The sequence below is a fragment of the Syngnathus typhle genome, linkage group LG11 (assembly GCF_033458585.1).
Source record: "Syngnathus typhle isolate RoL2023-S1 ecotype Sweden linkage group LG11, RoL_Styp_1.0, whole genome shotgun sequence".
NCBI lineage: Eukaryota > Metazoa > Chordata > Actinopteri > Syngnathiformes > Syngnathidae > Syngnathus > Syngnathus typhle.
The window spans coordinates 6,031,960-6,056,875 of NC_083748.1; the positions used below are offsets into that span (position 1 = coordinate 6,031,960).

At 41.2% G+C, this 24,916-nt stretch overlaps 4 protein-coding genes and 1 long non-coding RNA gene across 7 annotated transcripts; 1 reads left to right on the forward strand and 4 right to left on the reverse strand.

The window, feature by feature from the left end:
* Window positions 1-147: 147 nt before the first annotated feature.
* On the reverse strand, window positions 148-3,722 carry LOC133162313 (von Willebrand factor A domain-containing protein 1-like). Its single transcript, XM_061291431.1, has 5 exons — window positions 3,417-3,722; window positions 1,725-2,258; window positions 1,366-1,644; window positions 756-1,031; window positions 148-686 (listed from the first exon to the last, which is right to left on the reverse strand). The coding sequence occupies exons 1-5, from the start codon at window positions 3,586-3,588 to the stop codon at window positions 409-411; spliced, it is 1,539 nt and encodes a 512-aa protein (XP_061147415.1). The 5' UTR covers window positions 3,589-3,722; the 3' UTR covers window positions 148-408.
* A 3,902-nt stretch (window positions 3,723-7,624) lies between these two features.
* On the forward strand, window positions 7,625-22,659 carry LOC133162345 (uncharacterized). The gene is made up of 5 exons (XR_009716206.1): window positions 7,625-8,266; window positions 9,886-10,160; window positions 12,267-12,607; window positions 21,133-21,192; window positions 21,340-22,659. It is a non-coding gene; the product is annotated as an uncharacterized LOC133162345 (long non-coding RNA).
* LOC133162338 (transmembrane protein 88) lies at window positions 9,966-13,124 on the reverse strand. 2 transcript variants are annotated; one of them, XM_061291467.1, is made up of 4 exons: window positions 13,071-13,124; window positions 12,941-13,012; window positions 12,300-12,594; window positions 9,966-10,193 (listed from the first exon to the last, which is right to left on the reverse strand). In XM_061291467.1, exons 3-4 carry the CDS (start codon window positions 12,591-12,593, stop codon window positions 9,966-9,968), a joined length of 522 nt encoding a protein of 173 aa, XP_061147451.1. In that variant the 5' UTR covers window position 12,594; window positions 12,941-13,012; window positions 13,071-13,124. The 2 variants fall into 2 exon arrangements, with proteins under 2 accessions (XP_061147451.1, XP_061147450.1); XM_061291466.1 differs by having other exon boundaries at window positions 12,941-13,118.
* On the reverse strand, window positions 15,543-20,895 carry nbl1 (NBL1, DAN family BMP antagonist). 2 transcript variants are annotated; one of them, XM_061291457.1, is made up of 5 exons: window positions 20,749-20,884; window positions 19,481-19,805; window positions 17,930-18,110; window positions 17,006-17,117; window positions 15,543-16,081 (listed from the first exon to the last, which is right to left on the reverse strand). In XM_061291457.1, the coding sequence occupies exons 2-5, from the start codon at window positions 19,590-19,592 to the stop codon at window positions 15,809-15,811; spliced, it is 678 nt and encodes a 225-aa protein (XP_061147441.1). In that variant the 5' UTR covers window positions 19,593-19,805; window positions 20,749-20,884; the 3' UTR covers window positions 15,543-15,808. The 2 variants fall into 2 exon arrangements, with proteins under 2 accessions (XP_061147441.1, XP_061147442.1); XM_061291458.1 differs by lacking the exon at window positions 19,481-19,805 and having other exon boundaries at window positions 20,749-20,895.
* Window positions 21,469-24,860, reverse strand: LOC133162343 (MICOS complex subunit Mic10-like). The gene is made up of 4 exons (XM_061291471.1): window positions 24,779-24,860; window positions 21,865-21,912; window positions 21,681-21,790; window positions 21,469-21,613 (listed from the first exon to the last, which is right to left on the reverse strand). The coding sequence occupies exons 1-4, from the start codon at window positions 24,837-24,839 to the stop codon at window positions 21,602-21,604; spliced, it is 231 nt and encodes a 76-aa protein (XP_061147455.1). The 5' UTR covers window positions 24,840-24,860; the 3' UTR covers window positions 21,469-21,601.
* Window positions 24,861-24,916: the final 56 nt, after the last annotated feature.

The window sequence follows — 24,916 nt, forward strand, 5'->3', positions numbered from 1 at the left end:
AATCATACAAGAGCTGAGTGTAACTTCACGTACATTTGCATGCATTACATGTTAGTCTACTACTTGAGCCTGATTTTCATAATTAACTATGAAACATGATTGGTTTGTCGGAAATTAAATTATGAATAGGTTTATATTTATGTGGGATGAGTATGATATTTTTTTTATTGCCAAGCCACACGAGTCAGGACATATTGTAGTGTTCTGTCTCTAATCCATTAAAAGGGAAGAATATTCAGTATTACAGGCTGCATATGGAATCTTGTGCCTCCAGCACTACAAACACATAATGTTCACCAGCTGCTTGATTGCCGCATTTTCCCGTTAAGCCAGGAAAAGGGATATTGCATATTCACAAAGGAGCAAAACAAAAATGAACTGAAGAGACATTCAGCTCCGTTAACCCGTTTACTTTTCTGTCGTGCAGCACAGGCCGTCTCCTCGGCCCGAGCTGTAGATGGGGGATACGCACACGCGGCTGGTGGGCGCAACGTGTGTGAGTAGCGTTGAGTGCGAGGATGACGGCAAGAACGTGGAAGTGGAGTCATAAGTGTTCCCTTTCTCCCAGCTGAGCCAGAATCCTCTCAGGCCCTGCTGCCGGGCCTTCCATTCTACCTGTACCTCGTCATGCGTCGCCGTGGTCAGCTGAAGGTCATCGAGGGCAGGCAAAGCCGCTGCTGCTGGTGCTTGAAGAGAAGATACAAAGCCATTGGAATGAATACACAGAAAACCTTTTGGTGGAAATGTTGACACACCTTCTTGAGAGCATGCTTTCACAGACATGGCTCTTTCTTTGCCGTTCTTGTACAAAGCACTGACTGTGACGAGGTACTCAATTCCTGGCTCCAGCTCGGTCAGCACAGTAAAGTTCTGGTGGCTCTGTACTATCACGGTGTGGACTGTTCCGCTTGGAATGGCTCCATATTCCACCCTGTATCCCCGAACCAGAGCTGGCTGCAAGGGACCCCAGCTCACTTGCGTCTTACCGGAACCGGAGTCGTGCACTGAGACCACTGCCGGGCTTAAAACACCTGAAAGTGGTATAGGGTAAAGTAACTTGTCAATAACAAACTTTAATTTGGAATAAAAGAAGACTGATTGCAAAAAAAGTCTATAATTTTTCAAGCCGATCAAGAATTTAGATTATTTCATTTTTTTAAAAATACATTTAATTATCAAACAAACTGATCTCGACTGAAGCAGTCATTCTTTTGCATGCCACCAGAGGAAGCCCCATGTACTACTCAGGCTGCTCTGACCACTGAAAATTAATTACATCAGTTTTAAAAAAATAATAATAATAATTTGAGTTTTTTAATTAATTACACAAGATTAAATGTTCAGGTCACCATCCTTCATTCTCACCAGCAAGCGTGGTAAAGGTCACAGTGAGCGTGTTGAAAAGCCTCTTGTTGGACTCCGGCCGCAAGAAAGCAGAATAGGTGGTCTCAGGTTGTAGTTTGGTCAGCTCCATTGAGCTCGATTCTCCCGGGATAATGCGTCTCTCCTCTGCATGTGTTTTCCCAACGGCCTTATACCACAACTCGTAATAACCACTTAGTGTGCTTAAAACAGGACGCCACTGCAGTACAGCACTATGGGATGTGACATCAACAGCACGGAGACGCTCTGCTCGAATGATCCCTTAAGTTGACACAAAGACAGGAATCATATTGAAAACGTCATTAGAGGTGGGATGTACGTGTATATATCTTCATACATACTGATAATGGCCTCTCTCAACTTCTCTGTGATGATGTCAATGTTTTCTATGTCCACAGAGTACAGGTGGGACTCCAAAGGAGGGGAAACAGCCCGCTGCAGCACATGGAAGTTGCCGTGCACGGAGGACACAATTAACATAGAAACCCCCTGCGCCTTCAGCTGCGCTATGGGCTCGTCCACCTCCCCCAGCTCTACGCCATCCGTCAGCCAGAGCAAAACTTTCGGCACGTCTGTGTTCGTCAGGAGCCGCTGGGCCACCCGAAGCGCCGCCTCCGTGTTGGTGTTGCCTTGCAGATGCGTGATGCTAAGGAGAGCTTTCTGTAGATTATACTGGTTGGTGTGCTCATCCAGCCCGAACTTCAAGTCTGGTTTGGTCCCCACCTGCAGCAGCCCAATCCTCACGTGGCCGCGGCCTAGCGAGAAAGGCCGAAGTAGCTTGGCGGTGAAGTCCAGCATGCGTGAGAATTCGTAGTTGGCGATGCTTCCTGAAGAGTCCAGCAATATGAGAATGTCGCCCTCACAGCAGTTTGACACTAAACAGGAGAAGGGAGAAAGCAAAGGCAATTAAATCTGAAGGAGTCACACTTGAAGTAGTTGGGCTTGTGGAATCAAAATGATTGAGATGGAGGCTGATCTGAAGCCCATCCCAGCTGACCTTATGTAAAATGTGGACGGATGACAAGAACATTGTGAGAGCTACAAAAACAAAGACCTTCAGACGTTCAATGCAAACCAGTGGCCAATGTATGTGCAATGGCGCAGAGTGTATCAGATGCGATTGTAAATAAGAGGTGAGCTATATCTCATGCTTACAAATTCATCTTTTGGAGCTTGAAGGCCTCAAAGGATTTTAGAGCGTCGATTGGCCTCACTGGTCCAATTTCTCTAATTGATATTCTGCATTTTTGAAGCCTCAGCAAAACCGCTGAGATTTTTTTATTGCCGTAATTGCCCGCGATCATTAATTTTTTAAAGGGAGAAAATAAATCTGCAGGAAAAGAGTGAAAAAGCAGACAAAAATCGATAGTAAATACCTTTGAGAGAAGACGCTGGGTGGAAATAAAAACAAGACAGAGACACAACAAACTAGCTGATGAGGGTTGGACTGACTCTTTTTGATAGAGATGCTTGAATGAAATGTTGCAATCATCCAAAACCGAGGCGGAATCTGAGCACGAATACTTGTCTAGAAAAGCCTGGAAATTCCACTGGATGGACAAAAGTATTGGGACACTCACCTACCATAATCTCTACAGACAATAAAAAAATACTCACAGGCACATATTACTATCCTCTGTGAAGACGTATTAATTCTATTGCGCCTTACAATTTGACAATATGTATGTCTTGTATTAACAAAAACCAAATGTGGGGGGGAATTATTTTTTTAAATTCCCTTTAATTCAGTCAACACTGACTGCTTTTATAAAGGAAAAAATAAACTTTTATTCGGTTTTCTTCCATTTATTTCAATAGTCAATTTGAAATATTGTCATAAAAAATCAAGACATAATTACACTTCTATTTAAAATGAACAGATTGTTAATGCCAAGCTCTGTGCAAGTGTACCTAACAGAGTGACAGAGGAGAAAGACTTTTACACATAAGCGATTAAATAGAGCAAATATAGACCCGTAAAATATTATTTGCGATTGAGCGTGAGTGACTGCTGTGTGCTTGTTCTATCTCACCTGAGTCAGGTAACACAACAACCTGCAAGTTACCGCGCTGCAACATGGCCCACAGAAAAACACAACCAGGTAAAAAAGTCTTCATTCTCATTCGATGGTTGCACTTGGCATAACTTTTCTCCTCTATGTTTGTGGAAGCGTTGATTATAGCAAGGCGCGGAGTCACCTTCATCGTCTTCCTCCGTCTCTCCGCCCCTCCCTCTCGTGTTCATCCAGGAAGTCGCATCATCGTTCTACGGCGTCAGGACGCGCCGTCTCGCTGCTCCAACATGTAACAGGCAAGGTTGTCGTTGCCCGCGGTCGTTCCGTGCGTGATTCATTACACTTCTAATGGGCAAATAATGTGCCGATTGCAAAAGTGCGATAAAACAACGCCCCACTATAAATGCATTGTGAAATATTTAGAATGGGGCGTATGCGTCAACGTCACACGTGGGAGACGCGCTCAAGTATTGCTGTTTTTTTATTTGCTTAATTGGGGCTACTCCTATTTGGTCTAGACGTGTTTTTCATACAAATATTATGACATGTCGAGGATATGAATGGCATGCAATGAACTAATATGTTGTCACGTGACAAGTAGCCGAAAGTAACAAAGTAGAAACATTTCAGTTCAGCAAGTGAGTTTGCAGAGTTAATAATGCTAGGAAGCTTTAAATGTAACTTCACTAGCGATCCCACAAGACTTAAACGTGGACTTTTAGGATGAAATATATGGGATTCATTAATTCACAAAAGTCATACTAACCATTGTGTACTTCTTTTTTTTTTCCAAGTACCCATTTCAAGTGGATTTTTCAGTAGATGATTCTCTTTCGATTTCTACTTGACGTTTTAATTTTTCTGATGACTTTCCAATAACCCCAATGCTGCCTGGGGACTGTACCGGTTAATACATGACAGCATGTCAGTAATTCTCAGCAAACATGCCCCCTAGTGGCTGTGAATCAGTAAAGCTGTTAGATCTTTGAGGTTGATGTTGGAAAAGGAAGACTTAAGTCTTGTCTAAGTTTTGTCTGACTAGCACATGAGCCCGCAGAGTGTGAAGAGGTGCATGGTGGGTAAGAGGAGAGATGTCCTGGCAGGTCGATGTAATGATAACACTTCAAATAGCTGCTGGAGTCTGTTGATACATGGTTAAAAAACATCAAGAAAATCTTGCTCACATATCTGGTTGGTATTTCTTTGCTCACGCAGGAGACGCCTGCTATGTTTAACCATCTTGAAAGCTCCAGTTTCAGCTCTCTACTTGACTCTTGAACAAATTATCACAAGAGTGACACAATGAAATGAAACGCCTCCCTCTCATGCCAACATAGTGAGTTGGCACCAAAATGCTACAAGATAAAAACAGTAATTTGATATTACACAATTTTAGCTGGAGCAAAAAACGGAGGTATGATTTTCCCCAAAAAACTAGAATTGAATAGTGAATGCCGAACGGTGACTATGTGGGGGATCATGACGAAGTAGAAGATTGTTTCCATGCTTAGTATCGGGGGCAAGGAGAACCCTCAAAGACAACTTTGAAGGGATGAGCAAAACAACTTTTGCAGCACTTGACTTGACTTGACTGTTTAGACAGATGAGTGCGAATGCGGCCGTCTTTCGTGCGCATTTGTAGACGTTTGTCTGCTGCGTGTCTGGGCCTGTGGCATCGCAGCCGTATCTCTAAGTTAGAAAAAGTGGAGTTTCCCAATGAGGAAGAGTTTTTTTAAGACTTCCTGTTTGCAGAGGTAAACATGGATTAGAAAATTACTGTAGTACCGCAACTACTTTGTTCATCTTTCAATGCGAGTGACATAATGACAGGAAAAAGAGGAAAGTGCTTTTCCACTAGATAGCAAATTCCATAAGGACTATGCTAGGCACATCTCTGAATCCTAAATAGTGACTCATTTCCCTCAACAATTTTTCAAACTAATTTACTATCCGGGACAAAATCTCAGTGTTGCCAATTCCACCTCAATTTGCAACATTAACCAAGACTGGAATATCGGCACAAAGTTAATATTGTGATGCTTGTGTTCCATTTGAGCTTCAGCATTAGACAAACTTAATGATGATGAGTCATGTCTCTGCAAGTTCAGTTGGTATTAATAGATAAGCCAATGTAACATTTATAGTTGGCCAGAGGGCAAAAAAAAAATTGTTAAAATTTCATGAGGATGAACTTTGGATTTGTGCAACTTGAAAGTCAGTGATTATTTAAAAAAGAAATATTTAAAGAAAAAAATTATTGGTTAAAAAAAAAATCAATGACTTTGCTTTGATGTCATTTTGGTACTGTACTTTCATTTTTCCATGCTCCTGTTTGGCATAAAAAAACTGAAATATTAAACTTTTGGACAATATTTAAGTTAAAGTGACAAGGACGAGCTTGTCAAGTAGACTGGTAAATTATTAATTTATATTGACTCACAGTCTACTAAATGAAAATTATTAGCTTTACCCCGGAATCAGAAAAATTATTTAATCAAACATGAGCTTCTGATGTTTCCAAATGATGAGCTCCACTTTTGCTGGTTTTGCAGTTTATCTTAAATGCAATTTAACCTCACACATTTAATACCCATATTTGGATGATCCACGTTTAAGTGGGCTTCTATTCATCAGGGGATGATAATAGCACTTTAGGAGGGATTATATTTATTAACATTTCCACTTGTGTCCTTACATCGATTTGATTCCTCAGTGTGTTGTGCTGACTTGTAAGTAAAAAGAACAAACATATATACACACGCGCGCACACAAATACACACAGTCGACACTTTGCTGCTGACTGGAGCAATAATCACACGGATTGGAGGATCAGACAGGTGATAAAAGATACTCTGCGGTATTTGTGAAAATCTGCAGATTGAGAAAACTCTTTAGTGTGACCTTTTGTAGCTGCTATTCTTCAACTTGTTATTCCTCATACTCACCACACAGAAGAGAAGAAAATTAAAAAAAAAAAGATTATTGGGACAAAATTGCCCCTGGATGGATATGATTTCCTGATTTCATTAAGTCTAATGGCTTGGATGACCCAACGTGTTAGCGTGCTAGCCTTTTCGGACTGACGCAAGGTTGTGTTGTACATGTTGGAAGCAAGCTTAATGAATAGATTTCTCTTTTCATGCTCACACCGCAGGCGACAGGTTGTAATGAGATAGAAGTGGAACATGGAAAATGGATTTTCGATGTGACAAAATAGGAAGGACCCGTAAGGAGCCCTCGCTATTATGCTGGGAACTAAAGGGGAAGTAATGAGGCAGAAGCTGGATAAGAAAGGGAAGATTGTTTCTTGGTGGGAGCTCGCGTCTTCTCCTTATCTCTGTTGGCAGACGACAAGAGGCAGATTTGACACATCTGTCAAGTTTATTTTGAGGAGAATTAAAACGATGACAGTTAAAAGCAGGTACAGACAAAAGAGTTAGACATTTAAATAAAAAAAAAGATAAAAAGCAGATTTGTTTCTAAAAGAGTGCATGAACAGAATTTTGGGAATCTATTTTGAAAAATGCTTTGAAAATTCTGAAAGAATCTTTTCATTCTCCTACATTTAAAAGCATTTACAATTTTTTTGTAATCAGGAAATTATGGCATTAGAGTTTCTGCTAAAGGCGCACATAAAAACCTGGCAGCAGAATACTCTGGAGATGACACCATGGTGTCAATTAAATATTAAGCTAAGGAATCCAGAGAGGCTGATGCTGAAGTAAACAACCCAAAAGAGATACGTGTATCCCCGGGGGAGTGCTAATTAGGAACAATGAGGCTGGAAATGAAAGGTAGAGAAGGGACATTGTAGTGGCCAATGTGTGTGTGTGTGTGTGTGTGTGTATGTGTATATGATGACAGTATACAAGAGGGAAATGAATTGAGAGCCCTAAATGGCTTATAGATTGAGCTTGAGTGCTTCATAAAACAGCAGCAAAGCAGAGCCCAGATGAGACGCTGTTGTTATGAGGCAAAGGCGTATATTGTGCAGCCAGCTTGAAATCAAGGATACTTTAGGAGCGATAAGAAACACATCTGCACTGACATTCATCTAAAATTGAAAGCATTTGTTGTTATTATTTTGTTTTGCACTGAAGGAGGATAGACCTATACAGACTATTTATTTGGATCTGTATGTTTATTTTGGGAATCTCAACTACATTTGATATAATTTGGATGGATAAATGAGTCACAAAATTAGCTAGAAAATAAATCAAGTCTAAATAATAAATTAATTTTATCTTTTAAAAATTATTTTCCAATTTTAAATTATTGCGGACCACCTGCAATACAGCCACAGACCACTAAAGGGCCGCCAGTTCACAACCCCTACAAATAAAGAACACAATATTTGCAATTGCTTGGGTTGAAAGTGCCTTCAGGGTGACTGCATGTATTTTTTATTTAGCAACATTAGCAACACAGTTCCAGCCTTAATCTGTGGAGTTTGCATGTGGTAGCAGATGTGGCGCTGGTGATTTCAGGCTCACAGTCAAGGAGCATATCTGACTCAAGGGGCATATTAAGAAAACAAAAAAGCCCTGCTGGGTGAGTGTCGTCACATAGGCGATAGGACCGGGCCGGCGAGCTATGTCATGGGCCGGCTCATTATAATCCCAGCAGCGGCTGTACCATCTCCATTGCATGCTTGGTGCCTTTGCCCAATGCTATCAAACCCAACGGACATAAATTTGACTTGAAGTGATTTGATATGGCAAAAAGCTAATTGGTTGAGTGTCTTTAAATGAACCATAAAAAGAGAAGATTCATATTGCACTAATTAAAAGTATTTGCTACCCCACGCCTACAGCCTGCCCTGGAAGTGTTTTTCCTCAGAGAGCTTCGCCGTGCCTCACTGACTGCTGGTAATTATACACTTGAGTGCTTCATCATCCACATTTGTTGGCTGTGTAGAAAATGTGCAAATCACACTTTGTTGTAACCATTATCCCTCGTCTTGAAAGGATGTTATTAGCTTGGCCACTCGTGCCCTGAAATAGTTTTTTTTCTTTCTCGGGAATCGTATACAAATTGAACAAGCTTAGTATGGTTGTAGGTACGCACACACACAGACACACACATGGACACAATAGCTATTGTATAAAGTCAATTCCAGATAATGCAATTATTCACTTTACACTGAACATTGTTCTTGAATTGGAATCACCCTGTTGACTCAGCGCGGCTGTGGCACGTATGCCATTTTTCTAGCCTGATGTTGACGTACGTACTTGACACACTTTGGGCATACAGAAAAATCTATTACCTCAATCACTTCAAATTGGAACATTGTTTGAGTAAAAACGTGTGGGCTGCTAAATTGTCAGTGGTATTTAAAGGCTAGCTTGATATTCAGAAATGCACAACTTTTGTTTTTGTCGACTGCTTTGGCTGGAATGCTCGAAATATACAGTCTTGTAAAATATTTTTGCCCGGTGATAAAGTTCTTTATTGAACATGCCAGGCAGATTATGATGCTAATAATACACATGGTTCCAGTAGAATGCGGTAATTCCTCAAAATTATGTATTTGTCGCTAAACGCAATACTCGGGTGATTAAATGGGCCATGAACATCGCCACGATAGATTTTCAAACTTGATTAGCTGATTACCTCGCTTGTTTTGCGCGTGCTTGCATATTGTTAACATTGATTTGAATGAGAATTTATTGGATACTTTGTCTTCCAATCAGACCCATGTTGTCCTTTGTGAGTGTCTGCCTTGTCTGATTTTAATGTCAAGCAATTACTCACTGGAGTCAAATCAGTAAACTTTATTTGATTTTATTTAGTGGATAGGTCACACCACAAAAGAAATCTACCAGAATCTATTTGTATTGACGGGAATAGTCAACATGACAATGTGTGTTTATGTTGTTTGGCTCAAGCAATAAGGCAAAAATATTTATTTTCCCGCTACTGAAATATGCTCTAAAATTTACAATCAACATATAATTTACTGGATGTGTAGCCTACAGCAATATTTGAGTAATACTTTTTCTTCTATACTTCCAAGATAACAATAATACAAAGCAAGATGAAGAAGATGCTGGGCATGCAGACATTAAAGCAAATGACTCGAGAGCAAGCAGAATGAGCCAAAGCAATCTGATGCTCAAATTCTACTTTAACACTCGGCACCAACTAAACAAATAAAACCGGCATGGCGGTGATATAATGTTTATAACAGTAGCTATCTGAACACAAGCGTTGCAGCAACACATATAGCCAGACAATATAACAATACTCACAGGCATACATTCTTTATCCTCTGCAAAAAACAACTATTATTCGAGCTTAATGAGGTAATTAGAGTAGATGTGAATTTCTGTCCCCGATATTATGTCATATTTTGTTTATTAAATACACAGCATTTTTTTGTAAACTGTCAAGGAACCGCCGTAATATATTCCATGTGTAACATTTTTTCTGAGTGGTGTGCCAGGAGGTTTTTCTGATATGAAGTATATGCCTTGGCTCACAGGGAAAAACACGAGGTATGAAAAGGCAACCTTCCTTTCACTCAGCATGCCAGGCGTTTTATCCGGCACCTTAATGTAGCAATCAGACCCAAGCGTGAACGCTGCCCACCCAGTCCATCAACCTCCCTCTGTACCATGCGCGACTGATTGGCTGAATGAGAAGCAGGAGTCGAAACCTTCGCAGGAGACCACAGAAAAGTGCCGCCGCAAGCACCACGAGCGGTGACATCATCACAAAGCCCAGGATGATGAGGGCAGAGCAACTGTTGTCGTCAAGGTAATTGCAGATGGCCGACGAGCTGCCCAGGATCTGTGTTAGGACACACACATAGGAGGGTATTTCTCTAAATGATTTTATTTTAGTCTTACAAGAACACACAGCAGACGTATGAAAGTGCCACATGCAACCCGAGAGGCACAAGTTGAAAACCTGGACTTTTGATTGATGTCTACCTATGTACTGGAAATAGGAGCGTTTGCATTTTAATATTTGTAAAGGAGAGCTGTCGTGTGGGCAGTGAACTGTGACACAACTGTCTCGGAGTTCTCACCAAGTCTCTCAGCTATCAATCAATGAGGGCAAAGGGGAAGTTCATACACAAACACAAACGTGCAAAATTTCTGTCGCACCAGAAATGTGACAAACAATCCAGCATTTAGCATTTTTTATTGTCGTGTTCACAAACAAATGCAGCATCCCATAATCTGAGAATTCTTGTCGGACTGCAACAATCGCTTTTGATGCAACGATCGTACCGTGTTAAAGCACCCTGTCTCAGCATTGCGGCATTCCTGACTCTGTTACGGCTCAGACGATCTCTTAGGAAGCGTAAAATTTCTCTGTTTTTACTTTGGACAGCTCCCAGGCTACACTTTACTGCTTGAACGGCTCACGGTTGAGACCTGAGCGGTTGCATGCTGTGCATAAGGAGGCAGGAAGTCTCGCCACAAATAAAGCCATCACAAGTCCCTCAATAGCCAACTCATTTGCAAACCGGCTCCTCTGAAGCTAATGACTATTTTTTTCACATTCTTGATATTTGCAAAAGGAGAGAAACATTTTTCATTGTCAGCATTGAATTGTTCCTTCAGATTTAGGAAATGTTATAATAAGTAATATACATAATTATGCCTAATTAACCTAATAGAGCTGGTTTATAAAATAAATTACAGTGAGGAGGAAAACAATGAACGCGCCTTTTGAAATGTCTGTTTGGTACGGTAATCTGCCACGAAGGCAACTGGATTTATATATATATATGTATTATATATATGTATATATATATGTATATATGTATATATGTATATATATATGTGTATATATATATATAAAAAGCTGAGAGCACCTCTTAGTTCTTTAGTACTCATACATTATTTATAGATGACTTCAAGCACCATTTATAATTTCCTACACATTTGCATATGCGCATTTCAAGCGCCATTTATAATTTCCTACACATACATGCGTATGCACATGGAAGGCCATCAGGAGGTTAATTTGTACAGCTCAGGTCGTGCGGCTTACATTTTGAAGGGTTGGAATACCGGCTACTCACACTCCTTCCCATTAGGTGGTGACGATGCCCTGTAATACGAATGGCAGCCAGCTGTTTCACAAATAGAATAATATTTGTTTGTTTTGATGAGATATTAACTAAACCCAATAATGGTCAATGAAGTTGAAATGCATGTTTTGGGAATGTGGGAGCAAGGCAGAATACTTTTACAATTCACCTCAGACTTGGGAGGCAGACACTGTGCTGCATCACAATTGCGGTGCAATTGATTCAGTTATTAGTTCCTTGATAGACAGGACGATGTTCCCCAACCTTGATTGACTAAAACTTGGACCATGATTATTTTGCTCTCAATTATTTGGAGCAGAATATTTTACTGCTTTACTCTGCTGATTGTCCACACTGCCATGCAATGATGAAATATAATATCTGCAACGGTAGCATGCGAGGCGGGGATGGCTTATTCAAGGACGTAGCTGTAGATCTTCACAGGAAGATGTGACACCAAGACCCATGCAGAACAAAATCTGCTGATCCCTCAGGGTTTGTGTGACGTGATTGATATTTAGCTCCTTACAGTGTTTGCTTATACAAATGTGCAATAATTTAACAGCAAACAAAAAGATTACAATATAATCCACTTGTAAATAAGTGAGGTATTTGTTATTGCCATGGCAACCACAAATACTTCAGTTTTATTGTAGTGGACTCGCCCGGAAAGTAGAACCATTCAAAATTGTAATATTGTATTCAAGAGCAAGAACAGCACAGGCCTTTTGTGTTTGGCAATGTTCATGGTTCGGACCCACTCAGTCCAAAAATATCGTCATGCAAATCCCTATCTCAAGTCACCACTTTAATTCCAGACATACGGAGACAGTACGTTGGAATCAACTCACCCTGGAATGGCACAGGAATCCAGCATAGAGCAGCACCACTGCGGGCAGCAGCACCAAGGAGAAGACCAGCGTCAGGAGCACAGCACCAGCCAGGAGCACACATATGTTCCAAAGAACCAGAACCACCCCACAGACCACGCAGCCCGCCCTGCCTCTTTTGGTGCCCCACGCGGAACCCCCGCTGTGGGCCACGGGAGGGGGCAGCATCTTCACTCGTTCATCCAGCCACAAGTCTTCATCCTTCTCCTCTTCAAGTGAGCCTCCATCATCCAGGTCAACATCAGTGCCACACATTCTGAAGATGGGAGGTGAGTAGGGGAATGAATATTTAATTAGGAAGTCAAAGTCATTACAGGTCCCCTTTCAATCCCATTCTTGGTCAGAAAATCATTACGGTAAATGCAAATGAGGATCATATAGCTCTTACGCGCGCGCGCGCACCTTTGCATCAATCATTTGCCCCTTCATCTTGACAGTTGGTACAGACGATCCATTTTAATCTTAAACGTGCAGAATATGCAAGCGATTAAACGCTCATTTATGCATAGAGCTTCGTTTTAATACACTTTATAATCATTTAGCGACGTTTCCTCTTACTATATAAACAATTCGGATGTATTGAAGTAGTAAATAGTGCTTACCTGCAAGTGTGTTCGTATTCCAACGAGTCCACTCAGTGTAATTCAAGTGTTAATGGTGTGAAACGCGCAGAGCTGTTCACAAGAACAAATAAGACTTGTGGAGACAGTTTTTCCAAATGATGTGCCTCACCTGCGAGTTGCGGCGACGCTGAAAGCGAGGACGACACTTGGGGCGCGCGACCCGTGTTGTGGCTTTATGCTCTGATACACTGTTGTAGTGTTGTCACTAACCGTGGGTTGCTTACTGGTTGTTTCACCAATAATACACGGAGGCAAGGATGCAGTACAAGTCGATCTTTTACTGCCCGCTCAGTCCACATCTCCCCGACTCTCAATACAGACAGACCACACAGTCGAGCACCGAGTGCTCGATTCCAATCTACCACAACCCGAGCCCACGAGCACGAGCGCATGCACGCTCACGTGGCGAAAGAGCTGTGTGTGATATCTTTCCCGACATGGATAATCTTTTCAAGGGAAATTAATTATTTATTCAGTGGAATTTCTTTAACCCTTTAGTTTCATCCAAATGAGTTTTTTTTTTGTGAACATCCAGTCGTTTAACAATCATTTTACATCGTCAACTGAGTTTTTTAGTCTGTCCTTAATTGATTTATAACTGATGTATTAAAAATGGAAGGTTTTGAGTTTCTTTATAAAAGTCTCCAGTCAGAGTCCTCAGGGTGGTCGGGGAAAGCAGCCAAGCAGAAGACGCAATCAAGCCACGAAGTGTAGATTGGTCTTGGGGGGATGGACGTTGTTTTTGGAACGAAGGTTGCGTGGATGAGGAGTAAGGGGAGAAGCATTGCCATGGATACAGAGATGTGTTGACAGCAAGATTTTGTATTCAACGCCATGGGGTAAAGGGAAGCGATTGAAGTGGGTGCAAGCAGATAGGAGGGCTCACGTGTTTCTGTTTTTGCTGTCTGCTAAGAATCCTTGCAGCAATGTTCCGTGTATTTGGAGTTCTCTGGACTTTTCAGCTTCAAGGGGGAACACAGGCAGTTCTCCCGACAAATTTATTGCCCGGTATTGTGCAGGCGCTCTAGTAAGATATTATGGTCTGCGGTTTGGAGGAACGGTAATGATGGAGAACCAGCATCTGCTGCCATCAGCGGGTCATTTGTCACCTCGACCAAAACGGTTTCTGCGCCGTGGGCTCAGTGGAAAAGCAGAGAAAAAGGTTTCAAAGATGTTAATGCCCTTGTTTCTGAAGCAATGTGGCGAGTTTTTCCGGAACATTTGAAAGAAATAGGAGACTTGCTGGTGTTTTGTAGTTGGCAAGGACTTCTGGATCACATGAAGAACTATAAAAGAACCTTCTTTTGCAGGGCATTTGCAACATGTAGTCTTATAGTCTTGGCCGCTTTCGAGTGCCTCATTGTTGGCCATGAGTGCACAAACATCTCGCAGAGAAAGGAAGGAAAAATTAAAGGGAAAAGAAGAATAGCGTGCACAAAATTGATTAAATAAAATACTATGCACTAAAAGTACACACACAAATTAAATCAGAATTAATTTCTCACAAATAGTAGCACTTAAACCTAAGGAGGCGATCGATTCTAGAGAGACCTCCACAGAGGTCATCATAATCCTCTGGACAGAATTTTCCTCGAGTGACATTATCACAAATAGGTTAACCAAAAAGAAGCTATCGCTCAAGGATTACCGTTGCCATGACGCACAACACCCGGAACCGTACAATCATGCCCAATCTCCAGTTTTGATACAATAACCTATGACGTGTGCATCAACGTCTGTCAGCTTTGTGGCCGTGAGATAAGGCGGTGATCAATTTGTCGTGGGGTGCAGACTGTCTGTCGTTGCTCAAATGAAATTACATTGAAGAAAGAGAAGATCCGGGAATAGATGACAAGTACTGATTGAGGTCTTCGAGTAAAAGATTATCTGAACATTTAGGTAGCATGCGGTGTTCCTGGTTTGTAGCACATGATTGGTGACCTACATGTAACCTTTCAATATGTCCTCATGGCTTTTTAAAGAACATCCGTACCTAAAATAGTATTGTTTAAGGAATTATGTAAAAACGTAATTATTCATTTTGAAGAATTATTGAGCATATCGCAGTGAGGCTGAGTCTGACACCAAAATAATTTATCATTGGGCACTAGCCCAGTATCACATGGTACATGAAATATTAATACCTGCGCTTAATAAGAAATGGATTTTCTGGATGATCATTTCTACGCTCCCCAGATGGTCTCCTCTTTTGTACAATAAATTAATCAATTTTACCTTTAATAAAACCGAAGCTACCTTAACAGGTACATTTTTCTCAAACTGCTGCCCCTTATTTCAATAAAAGTTCAACACTCATAACGGAAAGGCGCTACAAAAATAATAAGTTAGCATTGAATTTAATTTTTGTATTTTTTTTTTTTACTGGCGCTTCTAGGTCAGTTAAAATCAACTCAAACCTTTGTTCCCTCTGCTTGAGCGCCTAAGGCTGCTTTTATTAAAGTATGAGCGCCCTCTTGTGGCAAACCGACATGATATTCAATTGTAACAGATACATATACGTAAAAGACTGAAAACAAAGTATAAAGTACACATCTTTCATTTTATAAACAAATACATCAAGTTATCGCAACAATAGATTTTATTGTATTCAATACAGATAAAAAGCACATACCACAGTTCAATGTGGTTTTGTCTGGGTACACAAATGCACATGTATGTTATCGGCAAACAAAGGCATTTATATATATTTATATTTGTTAACAATCTATGAAAAATGGCTAAAACGAAATTTAATTTTTTTCAAATAAAATCAATCCATATCTTCAAAGTGCTTCTGCAACACTATCCCTTAAGAAGGATGCAAAGTAGGGGAGGGATGGATCCAACCTAGCCTACATCTGAAGTATGTGGAAGAGGGTGAGGGCCTGCGTGAGCGTGCTTGGGGTGTGTGTCGGAATGGGGCGGCGGGTGAGATTGGGTCTCGCTAACGGTGAGGGGTAAAGATGGGGGGTCCAGGCTGTTGTCTGTCGGATACAGCTGCATCATGGCACCCTCCTGGCCGCCTTCTTTGCCGCAGGACTGGCAGCTGCAGTAGAAGATTCTCTCCACTAGCTTGTCTACGCGAGGTGTCTCTTCATTCCCTGGGCACTCAAGAGTCACCTGCGTGTTCACAAACACAAACAATTGGCTGTTTGGAACTATTTATAATTCCTTTCAACTTGACTAGGGTCCACCAAAATGATCCACCTGTAAAAAAGCTGATATATTATACTGCTAATGTTTACATCGTCTACTTGAAATTAATTTATTAACTGAATAACAAAATGAATTATTCGACATAAATATTTTCATTTCTTTATCTATACCTCACTTAGAGAACTCCCGATCTAGCTATCTTTAAAAAATGTTAAAAAAAACATATTTTGTGTAGAACATTTTGACGGAAGCCCGAATTTTACCGCTTTTGCTGCTTCCTTCCCATTGTATAAATTCCTCGCACAAGCTAAACTGGCGCTCCGGACCTCACACAACGTCCCTTCACTCACTGTTTGCATTGTGCATTGAAAACGATCACTCAGCGGTTTGATCAAGATCGAGTTGGAGGGCCAAAGCAACTGTGAGTGGGATCCTCTTTCAAGCGCTCTGCCTTTGTTATTTCCTGCTCTAGTTAAAGTCATGCAACAATAATCATAACCACGAAGACAAACATCCATTTGAGCATAATTAAAAAGGAGTTGAGTCGGACTCACACGCACACATACGAAATCTGAGGGCCGAAACGACTCGTCTATCAGGTATCGGCTATTTTATAATAATATTTTCCTCTGCAACATGAGGTGACCTCACCTGTGCCCCCACCCGTCTACTCAGCCCTCCAAAATACTTACTCCAAAGCCTTTGTTGAGGCAAGACCGGATTCCTGTCACGGAGGTACAACCAACTGCCGACAAACGCGGATTAACATTGTCAACATTGAATGAATGCACCATTTTTTTGTTTGGACTTTTGTGAACACGCTCGTCTGGACCTTGTGTTTTCTTGTCAGCGTGTTACGTGAGCTAACAAACATGCAAGAAGTCTTACCACTTCCCACTGAGTCTGGGCAGGCATGCAGGAGTCGCAGTGCACCAGAGATTCGGTCGACTGCGGGAACGTGTTGGGAACGCTGTAGCTGAAACATTGGCCCAGGCAAGCTCTGTAAGGAGGACACAGGCCGTTAACTCTTGTCACATTCCGACGCACGCATCCAAGTAACGCTAAACCATCAACAAAAAGTGGATTTACAGGTTCATTGTACTTTCTGCCATCTAGTGGAAGAGCGTGTCATTATTCTGCCGGTCAATGTATGTAGCTGGTATTGATGGATGACTTAAAAAAAAAGAATAGTTCAAAAGTCTCCTGGTGTTTTGTGGAGATTCCCATAACATAAGATCATTTTTTATACTGGGAACCTTTTAAAACATGTCGTGAGACTCCACATTGGAATTTGAGTTTTTACCCGCATCAGTGGTCCTGTTTTGGTTAGTATTTGAGTTTAAATAGGTTCAGTCATTGAGTTATAAATGTCAGCATGTGAAAGACAATCTATGAATTTATTACAAGCATTTTCCCCCTGATAAAAGGGAGATATGATTTTAATTCACTTGTGACATTTTTATAATGATTCGCAAATGGGGTTGGTCAGACAGTTAGAGCGAGTACTATAGTTTTCCTGGTATGTAGCCTACCTAAAAGTAGCAGTTGATCCCCCCGCCATTTTTTATATAACAATGCATGTGGTAAATGGTTAACATATTACAAATGCAACATGATTTTGCTGGCGATTTTATTTGAAGAATCAAAGAAGCCATAAAATACTTTTATGGGTTTTTTTTTTTTCTTAATTGATTGTTTTTTGTTCTGCTAAAAACACTTACAGAAAACACGTTGTGGAAGACACTGAAAGGTGATTTTTGTATGAAGAGATCATCAGATAGAAGCGAGGGAAGGGAGGGGTCTCATTCTGACCTGTTTTGAATAGAGCGAGGCTGACATCCAGTGTGCCCGACTATCTGCGTGATGTTCTTGGCCTCGCACCAGGCACTCTTGTCAGGGAACAGCGCCAGGCGGTTGATGTGCGCGGGCGGTGCCGCAGCACACGATGGAAACATGGCGCAGCAAATGAGAATGCTCTGCCACATGACTGCACCTAAAGAGGCACAAGTATCAGCAAACTTTTTTCCGTCTGAGATTATTCACTCTCAACGAACCTGCTGCTAACTTTCCAAAAATGTCCGTCCTTGTTTGTGATGTTAAAGAACGGACACAGGCATGCTGATGTAAATCACCAGCTGCAGTGAGAACATTAGGGTGGACTCGACTCCCATTGTCCCTAAAAAGGCCGATAGTTGGAAGAAGGAAAACTTCACCTCCCTCTTTAAAAATGCCTCAGCCTGTCAAGTCCTTTTAGAAGCTAGAGTTTTAACACGTTTCGCCTGCTGTGCACTTTTTGGTTTTCTTCTAAGAGGCAGACACGGGGAAACCAATTGTAAATTTGCTAAAAAATATGAATGCATTGCTGTCTTGATAAACAATCCTATTAAAATGTAGATCATGTTTTACATGGATGTACTGCAAAGTGTGCGTGTAAACTAATTTGGAAAAAAAAAGATGGATAGGATTTGAGGTCAAACATTAATTACAAAAACATTTGCCAAGTTGTGTGCCTGGTTGATGATCAGTAAAACAGTTCACAGTATTTTATTTTTATTTTTTTTCTGACAATAGTCTACTCCCTCTCCCCGCATTACAGCAACCCATTTTGGGCCCTCAACCTGAAGTTTGGGAAAGTAGATCTCACGGAATGTGTTCAGCGACAATAGTTGACCTATAATTTCATGTTTACTTTTCCCATAGCAGGTAGTGAAAAGTGAGTTTCAGGAATATATTATTAAGCCTTTAGATTAGCCGTAGATTTACTACGGTAGTAGTCGTCACATGCTTTAAGAACCACCTAAAAAAATTCTAAAAAAAACAACCTCTGCCAACAAATATGAGGCAGAGGTTTTATTCTTAAAATGTACATTTAATCTATTTTTTTTGGAAGACATTGCAACATTATGCTCTGCTTGAGTATAGGAAAATTAAAAAAAAAAAATGTACCTAATGTTCTAGCGCCAAATGTTTTGGAAAGAACTGTTAAATAAAATGCCAGTTACAGTAAATACATTTTTATGTAAACAAAAACATCTAAATTTATCTCACCCTTTGAAAACGCCTGACGGAGAGGAAAGGAAGCTGTTTTGTATTATTGGTAATACTGGAATTTATACAGCCTTACTATAAAGTACTTAGTCGGGCAGCATTTGACACTCATCTTGAGTTTACACGGTTTTCACTCGCAACGCAGATAAACATAATGAGATTACATTTTATTTATAGGATTTGAAAAAAAAAAGTCACGCCAAATTGGGTTTCCTGGCGTCGAACTTTGATATATCACCGAATAAAGAATGAAATAATGTTGGGATGACATTACAAGTTGGTAATTTGAAAAAAGTAACGGTCCACCGATCTTACCGTTGCTGCGCGTTAACGCCGTCTCCCAGGAATACAAAAAAAGAGATGTGTAGATAGTCAAGGGAAATAAAGATCCTGCTCTGTGGTGGGAAATCCAAACCCGCTCTGTCATTTAGCGGTCACATCATCCAGGAGCGGCAGCGGCAATAGCGTGTCCGGGGTTCGAGGAAGGAAGTAGGAGGATGAGGAGATAGATGGGCTGTGCGCTGCTATCTCATGTCAAACTCCATCAGCCCGGAGCGCCCCTCCCCTTCTTTCTTTCTCTCGTCCTCCTCCAGTCCGAGTTTAGTCCCACGTTAAAGGCCACTGAAAATCTCTTTCCAAGCTGTGGTTGTGAGGGGGAAAAAAACGGAGCGCCTGCTGTGAGGGGGGCTTGCATGTCCAGTTTGAAAAAGGTTCTTTGAAAGTTAAAGGCGAGGTCAGGTGGTGTTCCGGCCAGATAACATGGATTAGTCACGCTTAACAACATGGGACGGAACATGTTTTATATGCACCACTCGCGTTTTAGCCCAAAATATGAAAAGAAATCAAAACTCGACAAAATTACTGGACAGTTTATTAGGTACACTTTCACAATCTACTTGCATTTAAAACACGAGCTAACAAATGATTCTCTTTACAAAACAAATAAATCAATTCAAATGTTTGTTTTATTCTATAATTGTGCTTATTTATCTATTACACGAGAAAACTACAAGTAAATTGCTCACCTTTGGAGAGCTAATTTTGATCAGCAAAACTATTCAGATGCCAAACAGAACTACAACTCGAGACATGTAGATACAGTAGACTCTTAATAAATGTTATAACGGGCCAACAGGAGGGGTGTGTAAAAGGGGGGGGGGGCATCCATATTAACAAAAATATTCCATGAGGAATCCATATCCAGCCTAACAGCAACAAATTCACAATACATTTCTAAATCTGCCATCTGTTGACAATTTTTTTTTTTAGTCAGTATATACTGAACTGCTTGACCTGGGCATGAACCTGCAGGCGCTGCACAGGTGTATAACCTGGCTTGAGTCCATGAATGGCCTTATCAGTTTAATTAGCAAAGACATATTTCAATGAACAGGGGATGAGCGATAGGCTCAATATCTGACATGCTTTCTGCGAAGCACCGCTGTTGAAGCGTGTGACCTTTAAAAGCTTCGTTCCTTTGTGCGCTGGAATGTGTGGGCTTCAACCGAAAGACATGATGGAGAAGGAAAACGAGCACTTTGTCAAGAACTCGTTTTCTTAAGATGAAAAAGTGTTGGACTCACCTGTTAGCAATAAGACCCAAGCGCCGACTTCTACATTCCGCGGATTCTGCTTCAGCAGGGGGCCAAACGTCAACTGACGTCCACACTAACATTTGCTCTTTGTCTTCTTCCTCTTCAATCGGACTAGCGTGCAATCGCAGGAGTGGTCCGAGCACATGCACTCAATCTTGATGATGAGGGCACGCTGCTAGTGATTACACAAGCCACGTCGACCTTGTGATGCTTTGGGAAATGACATGCAGACGGCAATTCTGTCTTCACAATAACCTGAAGTGTACATAGAGGAGAATTGGGACAAGGCCCCAGATGTAGTGTATTGAATCTTCCTTTATGTCTTTGTTATGGAAAGCAGTTTAATCGATGTTGACGCTTCTGTCTTTGTAGCAACACTTTCAAAGTGAAATAATATCAAGGAACTGGAAATGGAATGGATCTAGCTGCTCGGTAAGTAATTAATTCCCTTTATTTCTGTGTATTAAAAAAATCCACAAAGAAGCCCCCCCAACGACCCCAGTGAATATTTTTCTTTGTCTCTATTTCATGATATTTCTCTTAAACGCTTTCTCCTCCTACTCTCCAACCGGGCTGCAGATGCTGAACCTGGCCCTCATTCCAAACCAGCAGGCGGTCAAGTCTCAGAGCTCATTAACACACAATCTTACCTCCCACACCCAAACCACAGTTTATTGGTCTGAAAGAGACAAAAGGAGTGGCAAAGAATCTTCTTGACTCACTTTATTAAATATACATTGAGTGCCCTAAGCGGGGCCAAAGTGGGCATAAGTGACACAGCCAAAGCGCAACATGAAACAGATGCTTATGTAGTGAATCCGCTCGCATCCTCTTTAATCCTTCACTGCTGGTCCTGAGAGGAAAACAAAAATCATGTAGCCTTAGGTGTGCATGTGTGAACAGACCTTCTTCACGCTCACCTTAACCACGCGGCCATGAATCAAGTACGGTGACCTGAAGTCATTCTGGCAGTTGGAGTAGCCCATGCCCAAACCCAAACCGGCACCGAACGAGACAGGCCATGTGCGTCCTGGCGGGAGAACAAAAACATTCATTCATCAGCTAAATGAGGAGAGCCTGGTTCTCTTTACACTGATGACTTACGTTTAAAGAGAAGGATGGAGAAGACAATCCCTACACCCAGGCCGGTTACTGCAAAGGGGAAGAAAAATAGACGGCATTAACAACTCGACTGCAGTGACTCAACTCAAGCGCTGAGGTGGGGTCATTATGTTTGATCCACTCATAAAGTGTCTGGCACGGTGGACGGGAAACAGACGTCCTGGACTTGGAATCATACAACCTTCCGACCTACGTATTTATACTTTTTTTAACATACCAGTGTTATTTATATATAATACAATCTATACCAAAATAAAAACATAGTGCAACATAAATCAAAACAATTAACTCCAAGTAGACCCTTAAAACTGCTAGGTTAAAAATGAGACTGACCCAGGAGATTGGGTTGATTTGACTCAACTTTGGATTAAAAAAAAAAAAAAAAAGTCTAAATTTTTAAGCATATAAAACACACGTCAAGGATAAATGTCCTTATAGCTTAAATAATGCATTGTGCCATGCAAAGCATTCTATCAATTGAAAAGGAGAATTATTTTAAAAAATATATATATATTTATAGTCGAGCCCCATGATTTGCGGGGAATAGGGACCTGCTGCACATGTAGTTAAAGGAATTGAATGCTATGGTGTCGGTCCCATGCAGCGCAGCCATAAGAATTGTCGGGCAGTGGCACAAAAATCACCACGCTTGTTTTGTCTCGGACCGGAGAGGACCTAGAGGAGGAATGTGCAGGCCACGCCGCACCCAGTGGCAGGCCAGCCAGCACAGAAAACATATAAAAAAAAAATTGACAATAAAGCTGACTCTGACTCTGATTTGGGCCCCTCTTGACTCTTAATTGGATTCAGAGAGCTATGCAGCATGACCGATGTTCTTCAACCAGAACCCGTGGACTGTTTTCCATTAGTTTTAGTAAAGTCAAACAAGAAAAGCTCATCTTCATTATCAGTCCGGATCGACATTAAACCATATGCATCATTTTCGTCCAAATATTTTGCTCAAGTTAAGGCTGCGCGTTTAGTTCGACTTCGCTTTGCTCTCGTGCCAGGCGCTGATTTTCATAGCAAGACTCGTCGGGAAATATGAGAGCAAATCAACATGTCCCTTTGAATCAAGCTTGTCTTTGTCTGGCTATAATGAAAAGATTTGTGCGGCAACAAAATATATACAAACCGCAGGCCCGAAAATCCACGCCAGGCTCTCAGGGGGCTATTGTTAGATATTTGTTTATCCTCTCAAAATTCCACCAATATGATGTTCGTTTCACAACATGCAAATTCAATTGAACCGATATCCAAAACAACTACTCTCGAATACGAAGCAATATGTAGCTAACCCAAAGCTAGCGACAATCATTTCGTAAATTACATAACATTCACCATATCTACCTCGTACTGACGGCATTACCAACACATATTCGACAGAGTTAGGCCACGAGAGGCACTTACACACAGCTGGCAGTTTGCGAGAGTGAGCTCAAAGAATGCAGATGTTTTCCTCCCGGCAAGAAGCGAATTTTATTATGCTGATGGTGGCGTCACACAGAGTCAAGTGGATTGTTTGCCAGTCTTTGTTTGTTTCCAAGTATTTCACCATTTTCCATTTGTCACAGCATACGCTGGGCTTGTTCTAGCATCTTTCGTTGACCTGGTGGTGGTGGTGGTAGTGCTGGCGCTACGTGACACTCGTTTGGCGCCATTTACAAGGACGATAGTTAAACCACGGGATGTCCGGGAGATTTGACCTGGAGTCATCCCAGAGAAGAAAAGGAATTTATACAAGCAGCTCTCATCCAGGAAATATGAATGATTCATTCTTTGAATATAGTGTCCAAGATAAAGGCGTACACTCCCTTTGAAAAGTAAGCTTGTTATTGATTCCTCATTGAACATGAGAACTAGTTTCAACATTTTTACTGATGATTAGATTATTATTTTTTTCTAAAAGTGTGGCTTTGCTGGACTTAATAAAAAGTGTAAAAATCAGTCCTGCTAATGATCAAACAAAAAAGCGATTAGCAAGACCGTGACCTCCATCGTGGAGGCAATCACAGACCGCAGCCCACTCTTCAGGCCACTGCTCTAAAGTGCACATAGAAGGCAGCAACAAGCCAAATGCTAATATTGTCTCTAGTGGACAAGAAGTATGCATGTGATTCATATTAGATTAGGGATGGACTGTTTGGGGGTGGATACAGCCTTCAACAAGTTTATGGTTTAATTACATCCAGTGTCATCTGAGATTAGTTGCACAGTGCTTCTCTGTGAGGACACTTGAGGAAAGTAAGTACCATCTGGAGGAAGGCCCCCATTTGACTGCTGGACCTGATGCAAATAGCGCATATGTACTTAATCTACGGTGCAAGGTTGTTAAAAGAATGTGCATTTTCAATTCAACTGACATCAGACACAAGGGAGACTTAAAAGAAGAGCTTGTTTTGAAGAACGATATGTATTCTTGAATTTCAATCTTCTGTTAAATCCTCAGCGAATGCATTTGATTGAATATTTATTGATCCCCAGGGGTGGGGAAATTCAGGCCCCAGCAGTATCCATACCACAGAGTGGGTATACAAAAAACACACAGATGGCATGAGCGCAACTCAATAGGCTCTCACAAGGCTGCCACACAACGGCGCCACAAAGAAAGTCAGAAAGTGCACAAGATAAAAGCAATCAAAGCAAATCAAAGCTAAAAGACAAAGGAAAAAAAAAGCAACAGCGGCCACCTAGCACCCCATGAAGTTGACCTCACTGTCACGGACGCACGCACGCGCGCAGTAGTTAAGCGAATGTCCTGCAAAAGGGCATCATTACAGAACTGTATTTAGATCGATCACAAATTATTTTCCTGATAACAGACACAATATTAACATACAATATAAAATATTTTAAAGTAATAGTACGTTTGCGATGTTACAAAAATGATATTCACCCGTTTTCACCGCGGTGTCGGCCAGGCACCGGTCCCACTTCCGTCCATGTTCGTCCGCCATGTTTACTGATCTTCGCGAAATCTCGCGAGAGGTACAAAGGTTACGTGATGAACGCCTCACTTAAAAGTACTATAGTT

Bases quoted from the DNA above. Each gene is read 5' to 3' on its own strand.
- LOC133162343 (XM_061291471.1), bottom strand. From the start codon at position 24,839: ATGGCGGACGAACATGGACGGAAGTGGGACCGGTGCCTGGCCGACACC. The intron at 21,913-24,778 runs GTGAATATCATT...TCCCCTTTGCAG, and splicing joins CGACACCGCGGTGAAAACGG to TAACCGGCCTGGGTGTAGGG. The intron at 21,791-21,864 runs GTAAGTCATCAG...TTCTCCCGCCAG, and splicing joins CTCCATCCTTCTCTTTAAAC to GACGCACATGGCCTGTCTCG.
- LOC133162313 (XM_061291431.1), bottom strand. From the start codon at position 3,588: ATGAAGGTGACTCCGCGCCTTGCTATAATCAACGCTTCCACAAACATA. The intron at 2,259-3,416 runs GTGAGATAGAAC...TCTCCTGTTTAG, and splicing joins TGTTGTGTTACCTGACTCAG to TGTCAAACTGCTGTGAGGGC. The intron at 1,645-1,724 runs GTATGTATGAAG...TGTCAACTTAAG, and splicing joins GTTGAGAGAGGCCATTATCA to GGATCATTCGAGCAGAGCGT.
- LOC133162338 (XM_061291467.1), bottom strand. From the start codon at position 12,593: ATGTGTGGCACTGATGTTGACCTGGATGATGGAGGCTCACTTGAAGAG. The intron at 10,194-12,299 runs GTGAGTTGATTC...GTCCTAACACAG, and splicing joins GATTCCTGTGCCATTCCAGG to ATCCTGGGCAGCTCGTCGGC.
- nbl1 (XM_061291457.1), bottom strand. From the start codon at position 19,592: ATGACAGAGCGGGTTTGGATTTCCCACCACAGAGCAGGATCTTTATTT. The intron at 17,118-17,929 runs GTCAGAATGAGA...TCCTCCTTACAG, and splicing joins CCTCGCTCTATTCAAAACAG to AGCTTGCCTGGGCCAATGTT. The intron at 16,082-17,005 runs GTAAGACTTCTT...GTGAACACGCAG, and splicing joins CCCAGACTCAGTGGGAAGTG to GTGACTCTTGAGTGCCCAGG.